Source organism: Thunnus maccoyii, chromosome 16 (assembly GCF_910596095.1).
Source record: "Thunnus maccoyii chromosome 16, fThuMac1.1, whole genome shotgun sequence".
Lineage (NCBI taxonomy): Eukaryota > Metazoa > Chordata > Actinopteri > Scombriformes > Scombridae > Thunnus > Thunnus maccoyii.
Window position 1 is genome coordinate 11,846,183 of NC_056548.1, and position 19,387 is coordinate 11,865,569.

The 19,387-nt window shown below is 40.4% G+C and overlaps 2 protein-coding genes across 3 annotated transcripts; both read right to left on the reverse strand.

Annotated features, from left to right (window-relative positions):
- Nucleotides 1-5,985, reverse strand: fhl5 (four and a half LIM domains 5). Its single transcript, XM_042388644.1, has 5 exons — nucleotides 5,824-5,985; nucleotides 5,451-5,625; nucleotides 660-829; nucleotides 302-488; nucleotides 1-152 (listed from the first exon to the last, which is right to left on the reverse strand). The coding sequence occupies exons 1-5, from the start codon at nucleotides 5,983-5,985 to the stop codon at nucleotides 1-3; spliced, it is 846 nt and encodes a 281-aa protein (XP_042244578.1).
- An 8,482-nt stretch (nucleotides 5,986-14,467) lies between these two features.
- fut9a (fucosyltransferase 9a) lies at nucleotides 14,468-18,600 on the reverse strand. 2 transcript variants are annotated; one of them, XM_042389130.1, is made up of 4 exons: nucleotides 18,547-18,600; nucleotides 18,131-18,377; nucleotides 16,041-16,281; nucleotides 14,468-15,756 (listed from the first exon to the last, which is right to left on the reverse strand). In XM_042389130.1, exon 4 carries the CDS (start codon nucleotides 15,746-15,748, stop codon nucleotides 14,666-14,668), a length of 1,083 nt encoding a protein of 360 aa, XP_042245064.1. In that variant the 5' UTR covers nucleotides 15,749-15,756; nucleotides 16,041-16,281; nucleotides 18,131-18,377; nucleotides 18,547-18,600; the 3' UTR covers nucleotides 14,468-14,665. The 2 variants fall into 2 exon arrangements, with proteins under 2 accessions (XP_042245064.1, XP_042245063.1); XM_042389129.1 differs by having other exon boundaries at nucleotides 18,131-18,578.
- Between the last annotated feature and the right edge of the window lie 787 nt (nucleotides 18,601-19,387).

The window sequence follows — 19,387 nt, forward strand, 5'->3', positions numbered from 1 at the left end:
TCACTTCTCTCTCCCGCAGTCGGTGCACAAGATGTTGTCGCGCTGGGTGAGGAAGCCACGTCCTACCAGCGACATAGCGCACTGCATGCAGCTGAAACACTCACTGTGCCACTGGCGCTCCTCAAAGGAAATGTACTTTGCCCCCGCCAGACCTGAACACATCAAAGATCCATTTATTAACATAATGTGCAGGTTAATGTGGGATCTTCACCTTGTTTGTCTGACTGTTACTACATAAATGCAAATAAAAGCATTAAACATGTCAAAATGAATGAAAGTATGAGGGCAGCCAGTGACTCACTGGTGATAGGCTTTGTGCAGCCCACACACTTCTTTGCATACAGGTTGCTGAAGCATTCAAGGCAGTAGGGGTAGTTCTCCCTGGAGGTAAAGCGCTGACCCGACAGCTGCTTTCTGCAGCCGATGCATAGGAAACACTCGCGGTGCCAGGGCTTGTCTTGGTAGGTTACTCCACCTGTTGAGATGGCCTAGAGGTAACAGAAACCCAGACAAGAGTGAAATAAAATACAAACATAAACATTCCTCTGTCTATGCATCCCTTTTTTTACTCTGCCACAGTGTGAGTAATATTAAAAATACCAGTCAGGGGGATTTACTGCAGCAGTCAATACATATACAATAGTCAGCTGTAACCCTACCTTCTTACAAGCACAGCACTGGTAGGAAAACTGCTTCTCAAAGCAGGACACACAGAAGTAGCCAGCATCTTTGGGGATGAAGGACTTGGTTCCTATTGGCTGCTGGCAGCGGTGGCACAGGAAACAGGTCTCATGCCAGCTGTTCCCCTTGTATTCCATTTTGCGAGAACCTGGCACAGGGGACGAGAGCAGCTTAGTCAGCATATGGTACCTTTATGACAGAAACACTGCGGCCCAAAATAGTCCTGTTTTATCTATAGGGAGAGGACAAAGTGATCTTAATAATCTTGGAAAGAATTTAGGGAAAGTGAGATATTGCATTGCTGTCTAGTGTTTTATATTTTAGAATTATGTTATATAGCTATGAGTGTTAGGCTTCTTTTCAGCATATATAACAATTAATTACATAATTAGGGCCTGAGCACGAAAGTGCCAGGGGCCCAACGGGTTTGGGTTTGTGTGTGGACAAATGGCTCGAGTGTGCCCCCTAGAAAATTTCAACTTTAAAGCCCCCACCTTCATATTTGACATAGATGTAAAAAAATCTGGTAGGCAGATGTACCGTCTCCAGACTTTAAGACTAGGAGCCATACCCTAAATCCATCAGGAAGTCCGCGATTTTGAATCTACTTTGCATTTTTTTCGTAAAGTGAAGCCATTGACAGGCGTTGTACTTTAAGAAACTCCTCCTAGAGATTTAACTTGAACGACTCCAAATTTGGTTGGTGAGATCTAAAGACCTTTGCTATGCCAAATTGCGAAGCTTTTTAGTTTTCATGGAATACCCTTGGCGTGCCGTGAGGGCGAATTTTGCCCAAAACATGTTTGGGGCATTAAACAGGAAGTTGTTGTAATTCGGCTGTGTCCAATCTGCCCCAGATTTCTCACATTTGATAAGGGTCCAGGCTTGAACACATTGACATGCTCATATTGAGTAATAGTCATACCACCACATGGCAACAGGAAGTCAGCCTCATGTGTGGTCTACACATGATATACAGCAACATGACATATAATTAGTGGGTGTCCTTTAGCGTCACATAGTGGACACAGGAAGTGATAGTTATCTCCTACATGCAATGTCCAGTATTCATGAAAATGTATATCCATGCCAGTTGCCATCTGGTAAATATATTGCTGCATTAAAATGTCACTTATGTAGTATTGCCAATGTGCAACAGGAAGTGAGGCCTAAATGACACATAGTTCATCAAATGTATACACAGTTTCTAATAAGTCATCTCCAACACCACATACTGCACACCAGAAATAATATTTTACCCATTAACAAAGTGTGACGTGCCGTAATATCGTGCATCCCTAGTTAATCTAAATGTCAAAAGTTCTTTCAAATAATAGTTGTGTGAAATTATTGATGTATTAACATGAAAACAGTGTTTAAAGGTTGTAGCTGCTCAAAGTGAAGATTAGACCTTTACTGTCACGGATTTTACAGCAATGAATTTTATTATTGCTGTTGAGTGAAAAAATGTCCAACCATGGAGATTACCCTTATATTTTTCCCATTGTCACATTTCACTTTGTGGCAACTCAAAATTTCAATGTCAAATCTCCCACCTTTAATTTTGACGTAGATTTATGAAATCTGGTAGGCAAATGTACCATCTCTACACAAAAAGCCTCTTGGAGCCATACCCTAATTCCAACAGGAAGTCACATTTCACTTTGTGGCAACTCAAAAGTCGTAGTTAAAATGGTGCAATTGCATCACATCAAACATCTGGTGTGACAATAATTCTTAACAGAAAACTCACAAGCCCATATGTACATTGAAATAGTTATTGGTCTCTGTGATTGTTTGTCCTGTGCATATGTGTCTTGAGACAATTATTCATACCCACAACCACTTTCACATCTCATGCTGAGATAGAATGCCACAGTGGTTGTGGTTTGAAAAATGTAGGACGGTTAAAGTGTGAAAAACATGCATGTCACCTCAAATCACTGACTTCACCTTGCAGTGAGAAACTTATGACTGTCCTCAGTGTCTGCATATACAGTATATTGGCTGAGGACTTTTTATTCCTTTTTCAATGATGACATATTTGTTAGTTTTCTTTGTAATGAAATTTACATGGTGTGGTCTGCACATGACATACAGTAAAATGACATATAATTAGTGGATGTTCTCTAGCGCCACATAGTGGACCCAAGAAGCGATAGTTATCTCCTAAATGCAATGTCCAATATTCATGTAAATGTATATTCATGTCAGTTGCTCTCTGGCAAATGTATTGCTGCATTAAAATGTCACTTATATAGTATTGCCTACGTGCAACAGGAATTGAGGCCTAAATGATACGTAGTTCATCAAATTATACACATTTTCTAATAAGTCATATCCAGCACCATGTACTGCACACCAGAAATAATATTTTACCCATTGAAACAGTTTCTGATAATTCTGAAACTTAAGAGCTGTGTAAATAGAGTACAGTACTTTTTTTTTACCACAGTGGTTGTGGTTTGAAAAATGTAGTATGGTTAAAGCGTGAGAAACGTGAAGCGTGACTTCACCTTGCAGTGAGAAACTTATGACTGTCCTCAGTGTCTGCATATACAGTATATTTTACCCACTGAAACAGTTTCCTATTATCCTGAAAATTAAGAGCTGTGTAAATAGATCTACAGTAGCGGTACCACAACTGCTGCTCCCTCCAAGATGACTAAAGTGCGAGGGCCCGTTCATCACTGCTTGCAGTTTTAGTTATTATATTATATATATAAACTTCTTGTTTTTGATAACAGAATCTCACCAGAAGATCGATGTATAAGCTGTTCTGAAGCTTTTGATCGTATCATACAAAATTTTCAAATTGAAAGTTAATTAAATCTCAATTTTTAAGACAACCTGGAGAAGTCCCTAAAGTACTCAGAAAACGTCATCTGCGTATGTGTGATAAGAAACCTTAAAGTTTTGAATAATTTCAGCTAATGGGAGCTTGTAGAGATTAAATAACAGTGGTCCAAGAATCGACCCTTGCGGCACTCTAAATGTTGTTGGGAAACGCTCTGATGTATAGCTACCAATAGATACAAAATAGTCTCTGTCTTGAAGGCAGGACTTGATCAAATTCAGAACCATGTTAGAGAGACCAAGCCAGTGTTTAAGTCTGTCTATTAATATACTGTGATCAACTGCATCAAATGCAGCAGTAAGGCCTAATAACACAAGGACGGAAAGGAAGAGACTTCACTGGGATCAATGCTGAGATTAATGTCATTCTGAACTTTGATATGAGCAGTCTCGGTACTGTAGTGGGGCCTAAATCCAGACTGGAAAATGTCAAGGTAGTTATTTACTGCCAGAAAGTTATTAAAGACAACTTTCTCAATAATTTTACTGATAACTGGCAGCTTTGATATGGGCCTTTAGTTGTTCAGTACCGATGCATCCAGATTACCGCAGTTTTCAGGGATTTGGGGAACCCCTAAAAGCAGTGAACTGTTGACTATTTGTAATTCATCTTTTGCCAGGCAAATACAAACCTTTTTTTTCATTTTTACTAGATTAGTTCTGGTTGGTTGCTTAGGCGTGTTGTTTATATTAAGTGAGGAAGCACTGATAGTTTGCCTAATTTTTCAAATTTTTTCTGTGAAAAAAGAGGCAAAGTCATTACACAACTTTGTAGAATGGAATTCAGGAGGCATTTTAGGAGGAGTTTATCCACAGTGGCAAACAGTCTGCATGCATTATTATTCTCTGAATTAATTATCAGAGATAAGTAAGATTGTCTTTCAGCTCTACTGGGTAATTGTGGAGACTCTCTTTGTAGAGATCATAGTGAATTTGGAGTTAAGTTTTTTGCCATTTACGCTCTGCTTTTCGACACACTCTTTTTTGAAGTTTGGCCTGTGGGGTGTTCCTCCACGGTGCCTTTTGCTTATCAGAGGTGACTTTAATTCTAACTGGTGCAATTTCATCAGTGACATTTAAGATTTTGGAATTAAAATGGTCCAGAAGTTCATCCACTGACATTGACAGAGAGGAGGGTATCATGGAGATTGCCTGAGAAAATGCTACGTTACCGTATCCATTGATAAATGGTTTTTTGACTGTTTCAGACCTAGTGCATGTGTCCACTATGACAGTCATATGAAACTAAACCATAGGAATGGTCCAGTAAACCAGCATCAAGGACCATGACAGTGGAAATATTAAGACATTTGGAGATAACCAGGTCCTTTGTTGTGAATGGGCTCTTTTACATGCTGACAGAGTCCAAAGCATTCTTGTCATTTGGATTATCAACGTGAATATTAAAATCACCAGTAATAATTACACAGTCAAAGTCAGTAACAATAATGGTAAGCCAAGTCATCAAAAATGTAGTGGAATATTTCGGTGGCCTATAGATATTTAATAGAACAGTTTTAGCACTGCTATTTAATATAACAGAGAGATATTCAAAGGACTTAGATGTACTAAATGATGTCTGTTTACACAAGAAAATATCTTTGAATATAACGGCTACTCCACCTCCTCTTCTTCCTCCTCTAACTACATCCAGAAAGTTAAAGTTAGGGGGTGAGGACTCAATAAGAGCTGCTGCTCTGTTGTTTTCATCCAACCATATTTCAATTAGAAACATAACATCAAGTTTATGATTTGTAATAAAATAATTAATCAAAAAGGATTTGCCTGTCAGAGGCAGGCATGTATTACATTACATATGTGATCAAGATAAATATGACAGTGTATCAGCAAATAGATATTAGGTGATATTGTCAAGCCCTATTCATCATCATTATCATCCTCGCAGCGTATACCTGGCATGATGGTTTTCTTGCAGGTGGTACACTTGGAGGAGTAATCAAGGGCGTAGCACTCCGTGCAGAGCAACTGATCGTCCTTGGCTGCAAAGGCCTTTTCCACCAGAGAGCGGCTACACTTGGCACACTTGAAGCACTGCTCATGCCAATGGCGATCCTTATAGGACAGGTCCTGTCAACATTTAGGACAGTATTTATTGCACTTGTGGGCATAATAGTGTGTACAACATGCATGGATAGAAGCATGCAAGAATAACTCCAGTAGAAATAATGAGTACATATCCATTACATACATAAACATAACATTTTTTTTTCAAACATTACTGACTTCAAAACTATTACTCACAGAGCATCACTGTTGCTTCCTTACCTTGCAGTTACAGCCAATTGATGAAGAGCAGCCCTCACAGCAGTTCGCGAACAGGTTTTCATAGCACTTAGTGCAATACTGCGTGTCCTCTTTCATTATGTACTTCTTCCCCAGCAGGGAGTCTTTGCAGTAATGGCAGTTGAAATGCTCGCTGCTGGACATTGTTGTTTGCTTTTCTTAGCTGCAGGTCAAAGAGAGCAGGAGGAGGAAAACTGGACAATAAAGAAGAATAGAAGAGAGAAAAATGCCCTCTAATAGTCCAGGCAATCTCTTCCCTTTCTCATCAACCACGTTAAGAGGCCACACAATTTTTTTCCCCTTCTCTATAAAGAATCTGGGAAAAAAGCAGTGTCGTATTAAAGAAGCAAAAAGTCTCTCTACCTCAGTTGATATGTCGCGAAGATGAGGCTGAGCTGGGGGCTGCACAGAGCGAGCGGTCCAGGCACAGTGATGGGGCCGGGATGAAAAGGGGTGAGGCATGGATTAGGGTATCCACTGGGGGGGCTCTTCTATAAATACTGGCCGTCTTATTAACAGTAATCTCTGGGGAGAATGAACATGCTCCACTGCATCATTCTGCACCTTTTAAGGGAGCTGATGGTGCAGAGATCACTAAGCCTTTGAACTGACTTAATCAGTGTTGCTTTATCCCAGAAATGCAGAAAAGCAATAAGAAATGCACTTTAGGGAAAGAAGGCAGACATGATAGACTGCTGTGCAGTTAATGTCAGTGCCATGTCTGATGTCCATCAATTTCACATGAATATACTTCAGTGAAAAAAGCTAAAGCCTTTGAGCCTAAAGATGCAAAATCTTTTCTCCTTCATGCACTAATATAAGTTTGGAAATTGGTTCCACTGTAGCGATAGTTTACCATTTGAATGCTGTGACGTGTCTGGACACACTTGTGGCCTTTGTCAGTGCCTGCTACACACACAAGCAGTTGCAGATGGCTTATGAGAGGTAGGTGCCAGCAGCTTTGTGGATGCCAGGTACTGAACTATATTGCCAGGACCTCTCAGTGGCTATTGAGAGCGCCTTGGCAGCACTTCAGAAGGGGGAAGCTGCAGGCCTGTGGATGTTCAATCCATCGACAGCTAAATAAAGGAGGAGGAGCAGAAATGACAGTTTGATGGTGACTGTCCTGCTGATAGTGATACTGTTGTAAGTTCATTAGAAACCCATTCTTAGTGTGTTTCTGTGGGACAAAAGCTCACTAGGTGTGGTGATAATTCAAGTTCCTCTTGTTTGTCTAGGTGTATTCTTGCCTCAATCAGCTATACCGAGTGAATGCACAGTGGCAGCTGTCAAAAGTGCATGTCATAAAAAACCGCAAAAATCCTCATTCTCCATGTCTCCAGCATCTATGATTGACAGTTGACTAATTACATTTGAATCTTGGAACATGTGCTCATATCATTTTTCCAAAAGGATCAGGGGGCGGACATCTTCATAAAAATAGCCTGGGAAGACCACCAGCCCAGCCCACAGGCCTAATCCCTCGAATACACACACACACACACACACACAGGAAGGTCAGTAACAGGGATGAGGCTGAAAGGAATGTCGAGATGAGCTCTCTTCTCCTCTGTCTTCACTCAACATTTACTTCACTTCTTTTCCGTAAAGAAATTCATCTTGGATTACACTCTGGTAATAGATAAATGAGATGTAATCCATTTTTGGATCAGCCCATAATGTTGGAACACAGTCTGTGGTGTATGTAGGTGTGTATCTACAATACAAACCTCTGAGGGATAATGCAATGCCATGTTATTTTTGACCTTACAAGATGCATGTTATGTAAGGCTTTCAGCACAAAATAACCATACCATGTCAGGAATTCAGGTGTACAACATGTTTCTGATTTGAAGTCATGCCAGCCTTCAGGTTCTACTTATTTCTAAGTGGGTGGATCCACTGGATTACACTGACTCTGAATTAAATTAGTACTCTATTGTATCCTTACTCCCTGCTGGTGTCCAGAACAGCGACTGAGAATCACAAAGCCTTGCAGACCTTAAATAAACCCAGAACCAACAGTAGGACAAATATAGTCATTGCCTCTCAAAAGCTTCTAATCTTTGTTGCATTGGTGGCTGCTGCACAGTATGTCTGTCATCATGTGACATCAAGCCAGGGTGGAGGTGACCTATATTCCCTCAGCAAACAAAAACTCTCATCTCTCGAGTGTGTCGGCATAATATGAAAGTCATTATAAACAAATTGCATGTCAACAGGCAGCATTATTCACTGGATGTTAAAGCAGAGATTATTGTACTGTATATTGTCAGCGTATAATCTGCTTTGGTGCATGCATGTTTGTAATTTTAACATAAAGGCTTTGATTTGTAACATAGATAACAGGTGCTGGTCTTTGTCTCTTGGATTATTAACTTCTACACCAGACTGTGCCAACTCTGCGGAGCAAAAAGCTTGCTGATCTTGCATACTCCTTTGCCTGCTTAATCCTCTGAATTCAACTAGTGAGCAGCTGCCAACAGATTTTGTATGCGGTCTGTCTAGCCCCAATAAATAGGCCTTTATTTGACCTGGCCTTGGGTGTCCTCTTATCTTAATGTATTCAGTCTTTACAATCAGGTGTCAGTGGCTGTTTTTTCCCCCTTAATCAAATGATCTCAGAGAAGAAGAGAAGCATTTACTTTGTTGGCTCCTTTGAGGTGGTGACTTGTTGTAGACTGAGACAGATCAACGCGACACAGTTGCATCTCTCTGAAGCACAAAAGGCTCGCCGCACCAGAGTTGACAGCTGGTTGGCATGGTGATGACAGCATAAGTGGTATCCATTAGGTTGAGATGAGGGGCGGCTCTAGAAGTTAATAAGAGGACTCACACAAACCTGGCCCTTTGAGCAGGCCTCTGCACTCTTCTGCGACGTGGAGAGCTTGCTTTCAACGAACGTTTTCGACTGAACAGGATAGCCACATAGGGGGTTGCGGGGTGGGGGGGCGAGCAGATACAATCTACTAAGTCTACAATCTCGCAAAACCTTACACCCCTTCAGGGAGGCCCTGTGAGTGCCTGGGTAATGCCTCCACTAACTCTGCCCCCCTCCCTTCCACAGTTCTCACCAAAATGAGTCATGGTATGAGTGGGTGACAAGACCTGTCGCGGAGCCAGACATATGATCTCTGCTGCTAAATAGGAGAGAAAGTTGTCTCCTCCTCGGAATGCACAAACCATTAAAATGCTCCTCTCTTCTGTCCCATCCTCCTAACCCACAGATTTTGGGGTATTTGGATTAACTGTGAAGACAAAGCTGCTGATTACAGTACAGATCACAGAGTACAGGTTTGTTATTGAGAACATCATCTTTTAAGGACTTTACAGCTAGCATTTTGATCAATTATTCACAGCCTGCAAGACAGAGATAGCATTTGAAATGAAAAAAGAAAAAACCCTGAAATGCTAACATATCAGTTACAGAGGAAAGTGTGTTTAGTACACTTCAGACAGCTTCTGAACCAACGTAGAAGACGTCCTTTTTTCTCCAGCTTTAAGCCTCAGCTGTGACAAGAACACTTTGCCACTGTTTTCTCAGTGCCTTGTGCTGAAATACTTCCCATTACACAAATAGTGCAACACAAATTGACACACTTAAGTTTGCTGTAAATAATCCAGATTCTCAGATGGATCCAAAAAGCCCAACAGTCATCAGTATGATGGGAATGTAATATAAAATTGTCTACTAGGATTCAAAATGTAGAATTTAAATAGAGAGAAGGTAAATGGTAAAATGTTTGATGACACTGACATTTCAACACTTTTTTTTTTTTTTTTGCAGAATTTGTTTTATCTTGAATTTAACTGATATTTTGGCCACTTACAGGCAGCAGAAACAAACTGTGAAAAATAATTCTGACATATTATCCTCTTCATTCATATGGTGAATGTGTTAGCCATATGAGCAGCATTAGCATTAATTCAGAGTTGTGTCCTGGTGAATACGTCCAGTATTCACTCTTCTTTTAGCTCGTTTTTGGTCTCCACCAACACCAAATATCTAACTCTTTAGTTACTAAATGCTGCTCTATGTTGCTCACTACCTTTGTCTGCCATCTGGTGCAGGGCAAGTAGTGGGCTGCTGCTGAAAGTGATGCTATACAAGAGCAGTGAGAATGAACCAAAACAGTAAAGTTGTCAATTGAATACCATTTGCTGAAAGGCATTGAAAAGCTTCCTCACAAGAGACACCTTTCACATTCCACATATAGTTTGATCCATTGTTATTATTATTATAGCTCCTTTGAGATGCGTAGCTACAATAGATGCAATCTATAGTGACATTTTGTCTTGTGTATTTAACCAAGCAGATGTGAAACCTTGGGCTGATGACAATACCCTCCTCAGTGACACTTTCTTGAGTTCTGTAAACTGGAGGGACAATCCCCCCCAGTGCCACCTGAACTTTCACATTAATCCCCAACTGACATCAATGGATTATTCACACCACTGATCCCAGCAACACACACTTTTCACACACTTTGACCTGCAGTGTTAAGCGTAGTCAGTTGACAAAGATGTGTCATCTCTGCGTGGTGTAGAAGACGACTGCAAATACCAAAGTGCTAGCGAGGATATGGGGTAACTAACAACAGATGAAGGATCGTGGCGTAACCACCACAACACAGTCTCCTCGTTCTCATCAATCACTTATCAAGGCTTTTGGATTGCTATTTATACCTCCGCCTGCATTGCATGGCACTGTATGACAGTGTGGGCAACAACTGTGGAAATTACATTTGATATAGATGCAAGAGCACTATATTAGGTGGCATCATGTAAAATGCATTGCAAACAACTCACTTTGTCCAACCTGAAAAACTCAAACTTTCATATAGGCGTCATATAATAAGTTAAGTGACGGAAATACTTAAATGTAAAGGAATAGTTTGAAATTTTGGGAAATGCACTTGAGTTGGATGAGAGAATACCACTACCAATACCACTGTCATGTCTATATGGTAAATAGCTACAGCCAGCAGATGCTCAGCTTAACTTAGCATAGAGACAGGAAACAGAGGTTAACAGCTGGCCTAGCTCTGTCCGAAGGTAACGAAATCTGACTCTGCAACTCTAAAATTCACTAATTAACGTGTTATATCTCAATTGTTTCAGCCATATAAAAACCAAAGTGAAAAAAATATATAATTCACCATTTTTCGGGGAGTTATGTGCCCAAAATCACACCCTCGTTCACTCATTCACTACTCCCTATATAATACATACTCTGATCTGGATCCGGACTAAATAACAATTTAATACAGACCAGAAACTAAATTTCATCGCAAGCTGACTGGTCCTGACCTGGACCGTTGGTGCTTTTCAGTGCTTTTTACACTTTTGTAGTCCCTCAATGAATGAGATATAATGTGTCAATTAGTGAGCCTTACAGGAGCTGCAGACAGAGCCACGCTAGCGGTTTCCCCCTGTTTTAAATCTTTATGCTAAAGTTAGGTAAGCTAACCATCTGCTGGCTGTAGCTTCATGTTTACTGTATAAACATGAGCGTAGTATCAGCTCTCAGCAAGAAAGTGAATGAGTGTATTTCCTAATCCTTTAAAACTGCAATAACTGATTTAAGTTGTGGACATAGTTATATCATAACCTTTCAAGTTGATATGACAAACTTATTAGCAAATTTACACATCCATCAGTTATGGAGCAACATTATCATTCATTTGGAGTCATGTTTATTACTACCTAGGGAGTAAGTATTTAAGAATATTCTCTCTCTTTTTGCTCTGTTTTTGGTCTCCATCAACCAAAAAAGCGCAACAATGAGCCGAGACTTGCTATAAAGCTCGGTCATGCAGAGGGGAGATGCAGAGTAGGGTGATCTTTCTCTGTAGGTTCATCACTACCAGCTACAACTCTCACATTACACATTGTCATTTGATAAATTAATCTAAACATATAGCCTCTTTAAGGGTAGAAAGTGAAAACAGAATCTTTTTTGTTGGAAAAATGATTTAGATTATTTCAAAAAATAACTAATCAAATGCTTCATTAAATGTCCCTTTATAAGAAAGTGCTGTATGCTTCACTCACATTTGCTCATTTGTCCATATCTTTATTTTCTTTGACACTATCAGACATCTACAGTTAAAACACAACATTTGGCAAAACACAATGATTTGGCAAAAAACTTGAGCTGATTGACTCACTGGTTATTTCAGTGAACTGGCAGAAAATGAGCATTCCTGGAGAGATCTTCATGTTCAACCACACATGAGGATTTCATCCTACTCGGTATACAGTGTTTTTAAGGGTTTGAGCAATATCAGTGCCAGGTCAGACAGTATCCAGAGACATCCTGATTCACTCTCTGGTGCTGTGACACAGTCACACACTCAGAGTGGGGACAGAGAAGCCTCAGCCTCTCATATTTGTTTTTGTGCAAAAAAAAAAGAGACAGACAACACACACAAAAAAAATCGTTTGTTTCTTAAAGTCACCAACCACATTGGACAAGAAACCTTTGTTTTCATACATGAAATTGGACTGTACAATATGAAACCATGAATGGCAGTTTCATAGTTAATTTGTGGGACAGGCGAGTTCATGGGTGACAAGTTTCTGAACTCACAATAGCTTCATCTAAGACAGCCACCAGCACAGTGAGTCACACAACTCCACACAAATAAAAGTGCTATATCTCTGCTGTGTTTTGGCACAACTTTTTCAATTAGGTCATGCCAACATTATTACTGCCCAGTCAAAAAAATTGAAAAAGTCTTTTTGGGTGTAAAATTACCCCCCTTGATGAAAACATCCACCTCACAACACTAAAAACCATTATCCTTGATGCTGATTATCCTTTTCAAGTGTTTCTCTCCTTTTGCTTTGATTTACAGTCTCTTGAAGCACCAACATTACTTACAAAGGCAGCCTGACAACACTTGCATGTTATAAAGAGATTTGAACATTAAAAATATATACAGCACATTGTTTCTTTGCCCCATAAATGTGAACATTGTTGAACACACCCACAGGAATGATCTGTGTTAGTGGGCTGGATTGATCCAGATGATTCATTTCACTACAATGTTTATATACAGGTCTCACTATGGCAATTGGAACCATACTCCATAAGAAAAATAATAATTCAATTCATCCTAATTTACATCAATGCTCCCTTTGACAGTGGAGGAATATCAAAATGATAATAACCTGAAACATGTTTGAGTACTTTGACCAAGAAGCCGCCGGCTCATCTTGCATAAAATGTTGACATGGTTTTGCACAGTACTGTCTGTGAAAACGTAACCATCATGTCCATAGCTGCTGAGTGCTGTTGAGACGCATTGTTCAGTGGATTAGCTGTTCTGACAACATTTAAAAGTGATGCGATATCTACAGATGAAGAACTGTCTTTTTATAGTGTGATCTTAAGTGGTGTAGTAGTTGGCAAGCGAGCCACACAACTGTAAACAGGAGTTTAAACAAAAATCCTGAAAAACATCTTTCACATGCAACGTCCAACTCCCAAAACAACATATGATGAGTCAAAGACAGAAAAATGAATGATCCTACAGCAATCCTTTCACATTTTTTCTAAACAAGTCCCAAATGTGGGCAGATCTCATCTGATCCGATATCATCCTAATTCTCACTCACTTCACCTTGTTGATAACATCCGCTTGAAATAGCTGAAGATATCAGTGTAAGTATTTATGGTCACCTCGTGGGATGAGAGTACAGTATACACAGACAACAGCAAAAAGAAACAATTCAGTAATATATTAATGTTGTGCTCTTAATCATCACTGTAATCAATTATATATTACCGACTTTTGTAGATAAAATCAGAATGCAACATAATGAGGCCTGGGGGAGTTTCATATTGCAGTACAATGGCTCTGTACTGTACTATCATTATCCACACAGGATCCAACTGCACTGTGACACATCACATGTGACAATGAACAATTCACAATATGATTAAAATAGTAACCTCCCTCTCACGGAGCAGAGTCACATCTGCTGTCGGAGACTGCTGGGGTAATGATCACCATATGCCATCTACAACCACATAACACGATGTCCGTCTGTCATACTGTACATATGTAAAGATACAGTAGGTAACGTGTGGATTAGCAGTGCAAATGCAGATTTACAAAAATATGGAAAAAAAATGACAGCTACATAATCCCAAAAATACACAATTTGTACATGACACAATTGAACTACTTTCACATTAGAGTTCAGTAAACACTGCATAGGTGACTGCATCACTAGCACAGATGAGATTGTTTTTTATCATATAATGCCTCACTTGAATAAATATTACATAAATATTTTTCACTTTTGTGCCAGTCTCCCTTTTGCAGCGAAAAACTACTTCAATGTCCACTGTGTGCCACTTCAAAAAAAAAAAAAAGACATAAATGTGTGATATTTAAAAGAAAAAAAACAACACCCTTGCATCGTGAATGTTGTCCATTGTAAAAGTACATCCATACAATCAAGCATTCATACTAAAAATACAAACATAATTAGCAGCAAAATGTTAAGCAAAATATGGGTTGAAAGAGCAATAAAAAAATTGAGTGCATTTGTAATTCTTAAGAAAATAAATAAAAAATTATAAATGAATAACGTAAAAGTAAATTAAGGCTTAGCAAAATTGGCTTGCAGAAAAAAAAAAAGACAAAGTAAAAACAAGATGGATGTGTCACTGGACCACTGAACCAATAAAAAAAAACATCATTCGGGAGCTCTGGACAGAACAGTAATGAACCTTCATGTTAACCGAAGGACAAAAATCTAAAGCACTGCCTTCAACAACAAAATAAGCACTGCATAGCCCTTCAAATCACTATCCGCCCCAGTACCACTTGTCAAGGTTATTGAATGCCTTGTACTCCTTGTGCCTACGCAAGTAATCACAAGCCAGGCATGTGTGCTCTGCCCAGAAATAGGCCTTCTTTACTTTGAAGTGCCGCCGCCAGTCAAAGTACCTGAGGTACATTTCCTCATTTTTGTCCAGGAGCAGCAGGTAATCAGCCAACTCCTTGGGCGAGGTGAAGTCGTCCACGTGGATGAAGGCGTCTCCCTGGATAAAGTTCTCGTAGTTCTGCCTGGCCGGGCCGAGAACCACTGGCACTGTCCCCACAGAGAGTGGGTTGTAGAGTTTTTCAGTAATGTAGTCCTTGTGGATGGAGTTCTCAAATGCCAGGTAGAACTTACAGCTGGCAATGGTGGGGAAGTAGTCTTGGTCAGAGATATACTCCCCAAAGGCTTGTCCATATGCGTGAACCTCAATGTGTTTGTACAGCTCATTGTAGTATTTCACCCGCACGTGGTCCTGGTTCCAGTTGCTCACAATCCAGCAGATCAGCTTGTTTTTGCTGGGTGGGACGAAGTCCTCCTCGCCCTCCGCTGCTACGATGGACCCATAAGGCACTTCAATGTCAGCATCCTGACGGTAATTGAGAGTCAGATTGAACAGATTCTCGATCCCAGGCAGCTGGGAGGAGTGCGATGGGGACTCCAAATTCATCCATATCCACTTCTGGAAGGATGGTCGCTGGAGCGGCGGCAGGTTGGAGAGGTCAGTGCTGATGTCTCTGTGATGGATGACAACCCCATCCGACTTGTTGTAGAGGTTCCTGTCTGCTGTGATGAAGCAGCCTTCGATGTTGAAGAGAGAGCTGCAGACACTTAGGTCGTAGGTTTGTCCGAAGGGCCAGAGCCAGATCAGCACGGTGGTCACGTTTTTATCGCTCTTGGTGGAGAAGAGGTTCTTGACCCGGTCTGTGGATACTGTTGACTCTACAGGACCTGATAACCAGCTGGTGGATGGTTTAAAATACATCAAAAACAGAGTCACAAAGCATCCCAGTATGAAAGTGCCGAGCAGAAGGGGTCGTAGGATTCTGTGAACAGGTGCAGATGTCATACTCTGTCCTGAAAAGGGCAAACCAAAGAAAAAGCCATGAAAGTCATGATTCAGATCAGTTCAACAGGATGCAGACAAATCATCTAATTGTGTTAAGGTCCTGCCCATCAACTCTAAACATCATTTGCGCCTCAATTAAGTACAGTTGGTTTGTGAGCATCTGCACATGAACACCATAAACCTGTTCTTGCTACAATCTGAGTACACACCCTGCTATGCTTGAGGCACACAATACTTTGGATCACTGATAAAGACAAATGTGTTGCCTCCTTGGGAAAATTATAGTACAAACCTGGTGGATTTGACTGAATGCTGAAATCCAAGCAAGAGTAGAGGTTGTGGGAATCGGAGGGAGCAGTTCCTACATTGGGTCGACTGTGGGATCAATCTTCTTTGTGATTCAGTGCTCATAGAAAAAAAATCCTGCAGGTCACAGCGATGCCTCTTTGCTCTTACACAGAATAATAACGATCCCTAATGATCTAATGAAGTGTGTTTGATCTCAAATGTACAGGTCTTCTTAATGATGCCTCCTTTACACGAGCAGAGAAAGAGAATCAGAGAGAATCAATTAGGCTAGAAGGGAGTAAAAGAAACATAACATCACCACAGGGAAAAAAACATGCAGGTTATATTGAAGGTTATATGCAATTAAATTGCAGCTTTATCTCCACAAACCAATATTTTCAATTAAGCTGGAAAATAAACCAAAAACACTGAAGTTAATCATAATCAAAATGGACAGTTAATCATGCATCTTATTTCAAAAATTGCCAGTTAAGCATGGACTAAGTTTCCAGATGTTATTAGTTTTTGGCATACACTATGTATTGTAAGAGAATGCTGCCATCTTAAGGCTGAGGAGAGTAGAAAGGCCCCCTGACTCTCCAGCTCTTGGGGGCTTGACACACCTGCATGTTGCATAAAGAGGCCATACAAGCAAGCATAGAAGCAGCTCATACACACATATTGTCCTTATATCATCCATTCAGTGCGACATATAGAAAACAATATTGTCCTTAAGTATGACAGTGTCCCATTATCTCTTCCATCCATACCATCATCTGCGACTTAGGTCCCCAGATCTGCACCCAAAGACCACATGAACCAGGGCCAGATGAGTGTAACTCCTTTTAAAAGCTTGCAATATCAATACATTTTCATGTAGGCAAATCCTCTTACACTGCCGGAACACGCTTTCTGTCAGCAGCAGTGATAAGCTCTTTGCTTTACAGAGGATGCAGCACATGCATACCCCCACATCTACAGTTTGTGTCAAGGATGAAAACACAGTATAGATTCAATGAGGCTGAAGTGTAGTGCCGAGATAAAAAAAAAACAGGCTTATTAAATGAACAGTGTGCAGGTAAAGTTATAGTGTCTCCATGGTGATGGTGCTGAGGTCAGAGTATTTAATATGAGGGGGTAATACAGTATGGCTTTTCCTCTCTTATTTCTATCTCTACACCAACAAAAAGAGACCAGAGTGAGACATCGCAGTTCAATCATTCATTCAGGTTTTAAATAAGATAGCTAGGGTTTTGTCAAATGCATTGTGATGTATTTGGGACATGGTAAGAGCACCGCATGGGTGAGTAGTCTGCAGCGGGCTACCTTTGAAAATAGTGGAGAGAGGATGAAGAAAAAAAAAACACAAGCAGATTTTGGTAGCACCACTCACAGAGATGCATCAAATCCCTAATGTGGTTTTAGTAACAGGTAGGCTAAAGGGCAAGTGGAAAGCGTCCATGCCCCGCATTTTTATTATTCTCTTTCAGATTTGCACTTTGATGTGTATTCTGCCAGGAAGGCCGTTTGCACTGATTGTAAAAGGACACTCCATCCCAGGTGAAAATTAATTTCCAGCCACCGAGGACTGAAGGTCATTTTAAAACGTGATGCTACAGACGAGCCGCTGTTTTTTTTTTTTTTTTGATGGTTGTCTTTCGGCGTGACACTGCATTGAAGTTGACGAGAATATTGGAGAATCGCTGGGATATTTCATGTGTTGCCAAACACTACACCCCTTTGCGCACCAAAAACGCGCAGAATATAAATAATAGCGTGGTGTTATGGTGCTGAAAAATGAACAGTATTTGTCCTGCAAACACAGCCAGGAGCGCAATCTAAGACTTGAAATACAAGTCACATGTGTCGATTGGAGAAAAAAAAACCTTTGTGGTCACATAAAGTATAAACTGTCCAGTGTATTAAAAATGTAACAATGCTACGTTGGAAAGCACCAGTCAGTGAATTTGCTGTGACATCTTTCTGTGCAGATCATTTCTAATTAGCTGGCGAGGATTCGTAGTCTAAACCAGGTATCGTTGCTCAGCCATGGGGTGCAGGGATAAAAAAAAAATAGCAATGCATTTCACTCACCATCTCGACAGGCGTGAGTCAAAATAGACCTTTCTTCTCATTTCCTCCAGAGGTCCCTTTTCAAAGACACCTTGCAACATACGGAAGATGTGGATGCGGCTGGAATAAAAAACCGTCCGCCGTATACGCAGGAGTGGATCCGGATGAGCCCACATCCATCGTTTTCTGATTTCGAAAATGATATCTACTGTAGCAATGTGCGCTGAATTTTCCCCCCTCTGCTGCACACCGACGCAAAGGATGATGGCTGCGAATGAGAAATAAATAAAATAAAATAATAATTTAAAAAAATAAATATTGGTGGCTACTCCCTCAGCCTGCACACTAAAATCATGGCTCGGTGTGTGGGGACGCCATGTATGCTCAGGGATGTGATGCGATGTGGAATAATTCCCTGCTGGCTGCCCATGCGCTACCTTTGCTCTGTTTACCGTCACTGCAGCTGCGGGCTGTGGTGGAGCTCCAGCGTGAGTGGGATGCTGCTGAGAATCAGCTCTAGACCATATTAGACTTTAATTATCCACTCATATGGTACCTATTTGAATAAACAGGTGTTGCTGCTCAGCGGAAACGCGGATCGGTACTTTGGCCTGTACCGCCAAAAACAATGGCAGGTCTGTTATACAGGATTTCCTTTCAAGTGATGTAGTGGCAAACCAAATACAGCCAGTTAGTGATAATGCAATAAAATCTTGTGCTAAATTTGACTAGGTTTTCATGTAATTTATATGAAAAGATACTACAAATAACAAATGTGGTTATGTGCACTATTACACCTTAAACATCAGGAGTGATTAGCTCATTACACTAAATAATCCTTTAAATATCCCCTCCATACATGTATTAAGATATATAAAAGTACTCTATTGGAACAATAATGTTTGTGTATGTTTTTTTTTACCAAGTTAAAATCCTTAAAACACTTCTCCCTCATTAAAAATGTATTGATTTTAATTGAAGTTTAATTGATGGAGGCAAGATGTGTCTTTCTTCACTGAAAAGTCCATTCTCAGTGTTCTCAGGCTTAAAGTTTCCACATCACACTTGTGTAACTTGCATACTGGACCAGGATTGGTTTCCAAACTAGCTGTGATGCCACAAATCATGCTTATAGGCCCACCCTTTAAAATCAGATTTTCAGTGAGCACAGAGGAAATTTTCACTTTCAGCAGATGAATGTGAAAACAGCCTTCCAGTGTCAAACTCTGCTCAGTGAAGCTCAAACATCCAACTGTAGGAACAAGAAGAAAAACATAT

What these genes read in the sequence shown, in the direction of transcription:
- fhl5 (XM_042388644.1), bottom strand. Translation starts at nt 5,985, where the DNA reads ATGTCCAGCAGCGAGCATTTCAACTGCCATTACTGCAAAGACTCCCTG. An exon ending in CAAGAAAACCATCATGCCAG is followed by an intron (nt 830 to 5,450) that starts GTATACGCTGCG and finishes CCCCTGTGCCAG; the next exon opens with GTTCTCGCAAAATGGAATAC. An exon ending in AGTGCTGTGCTTGTAAGAAG is followed by an intron (nt 489 to 659) that starts GTAGGGTTACAG and finishes TGTTACCTCTAG; the next exon opens with GCCATCTCAACAGGTGGAGT.
- fut9a (XM_042389130.1), bottom strand. Translation starts at nt 15,748, where the DNA reads ATGACATCTGCACCTGTTCACAGAATCCTACGACCCCTTCTGCTCGGC.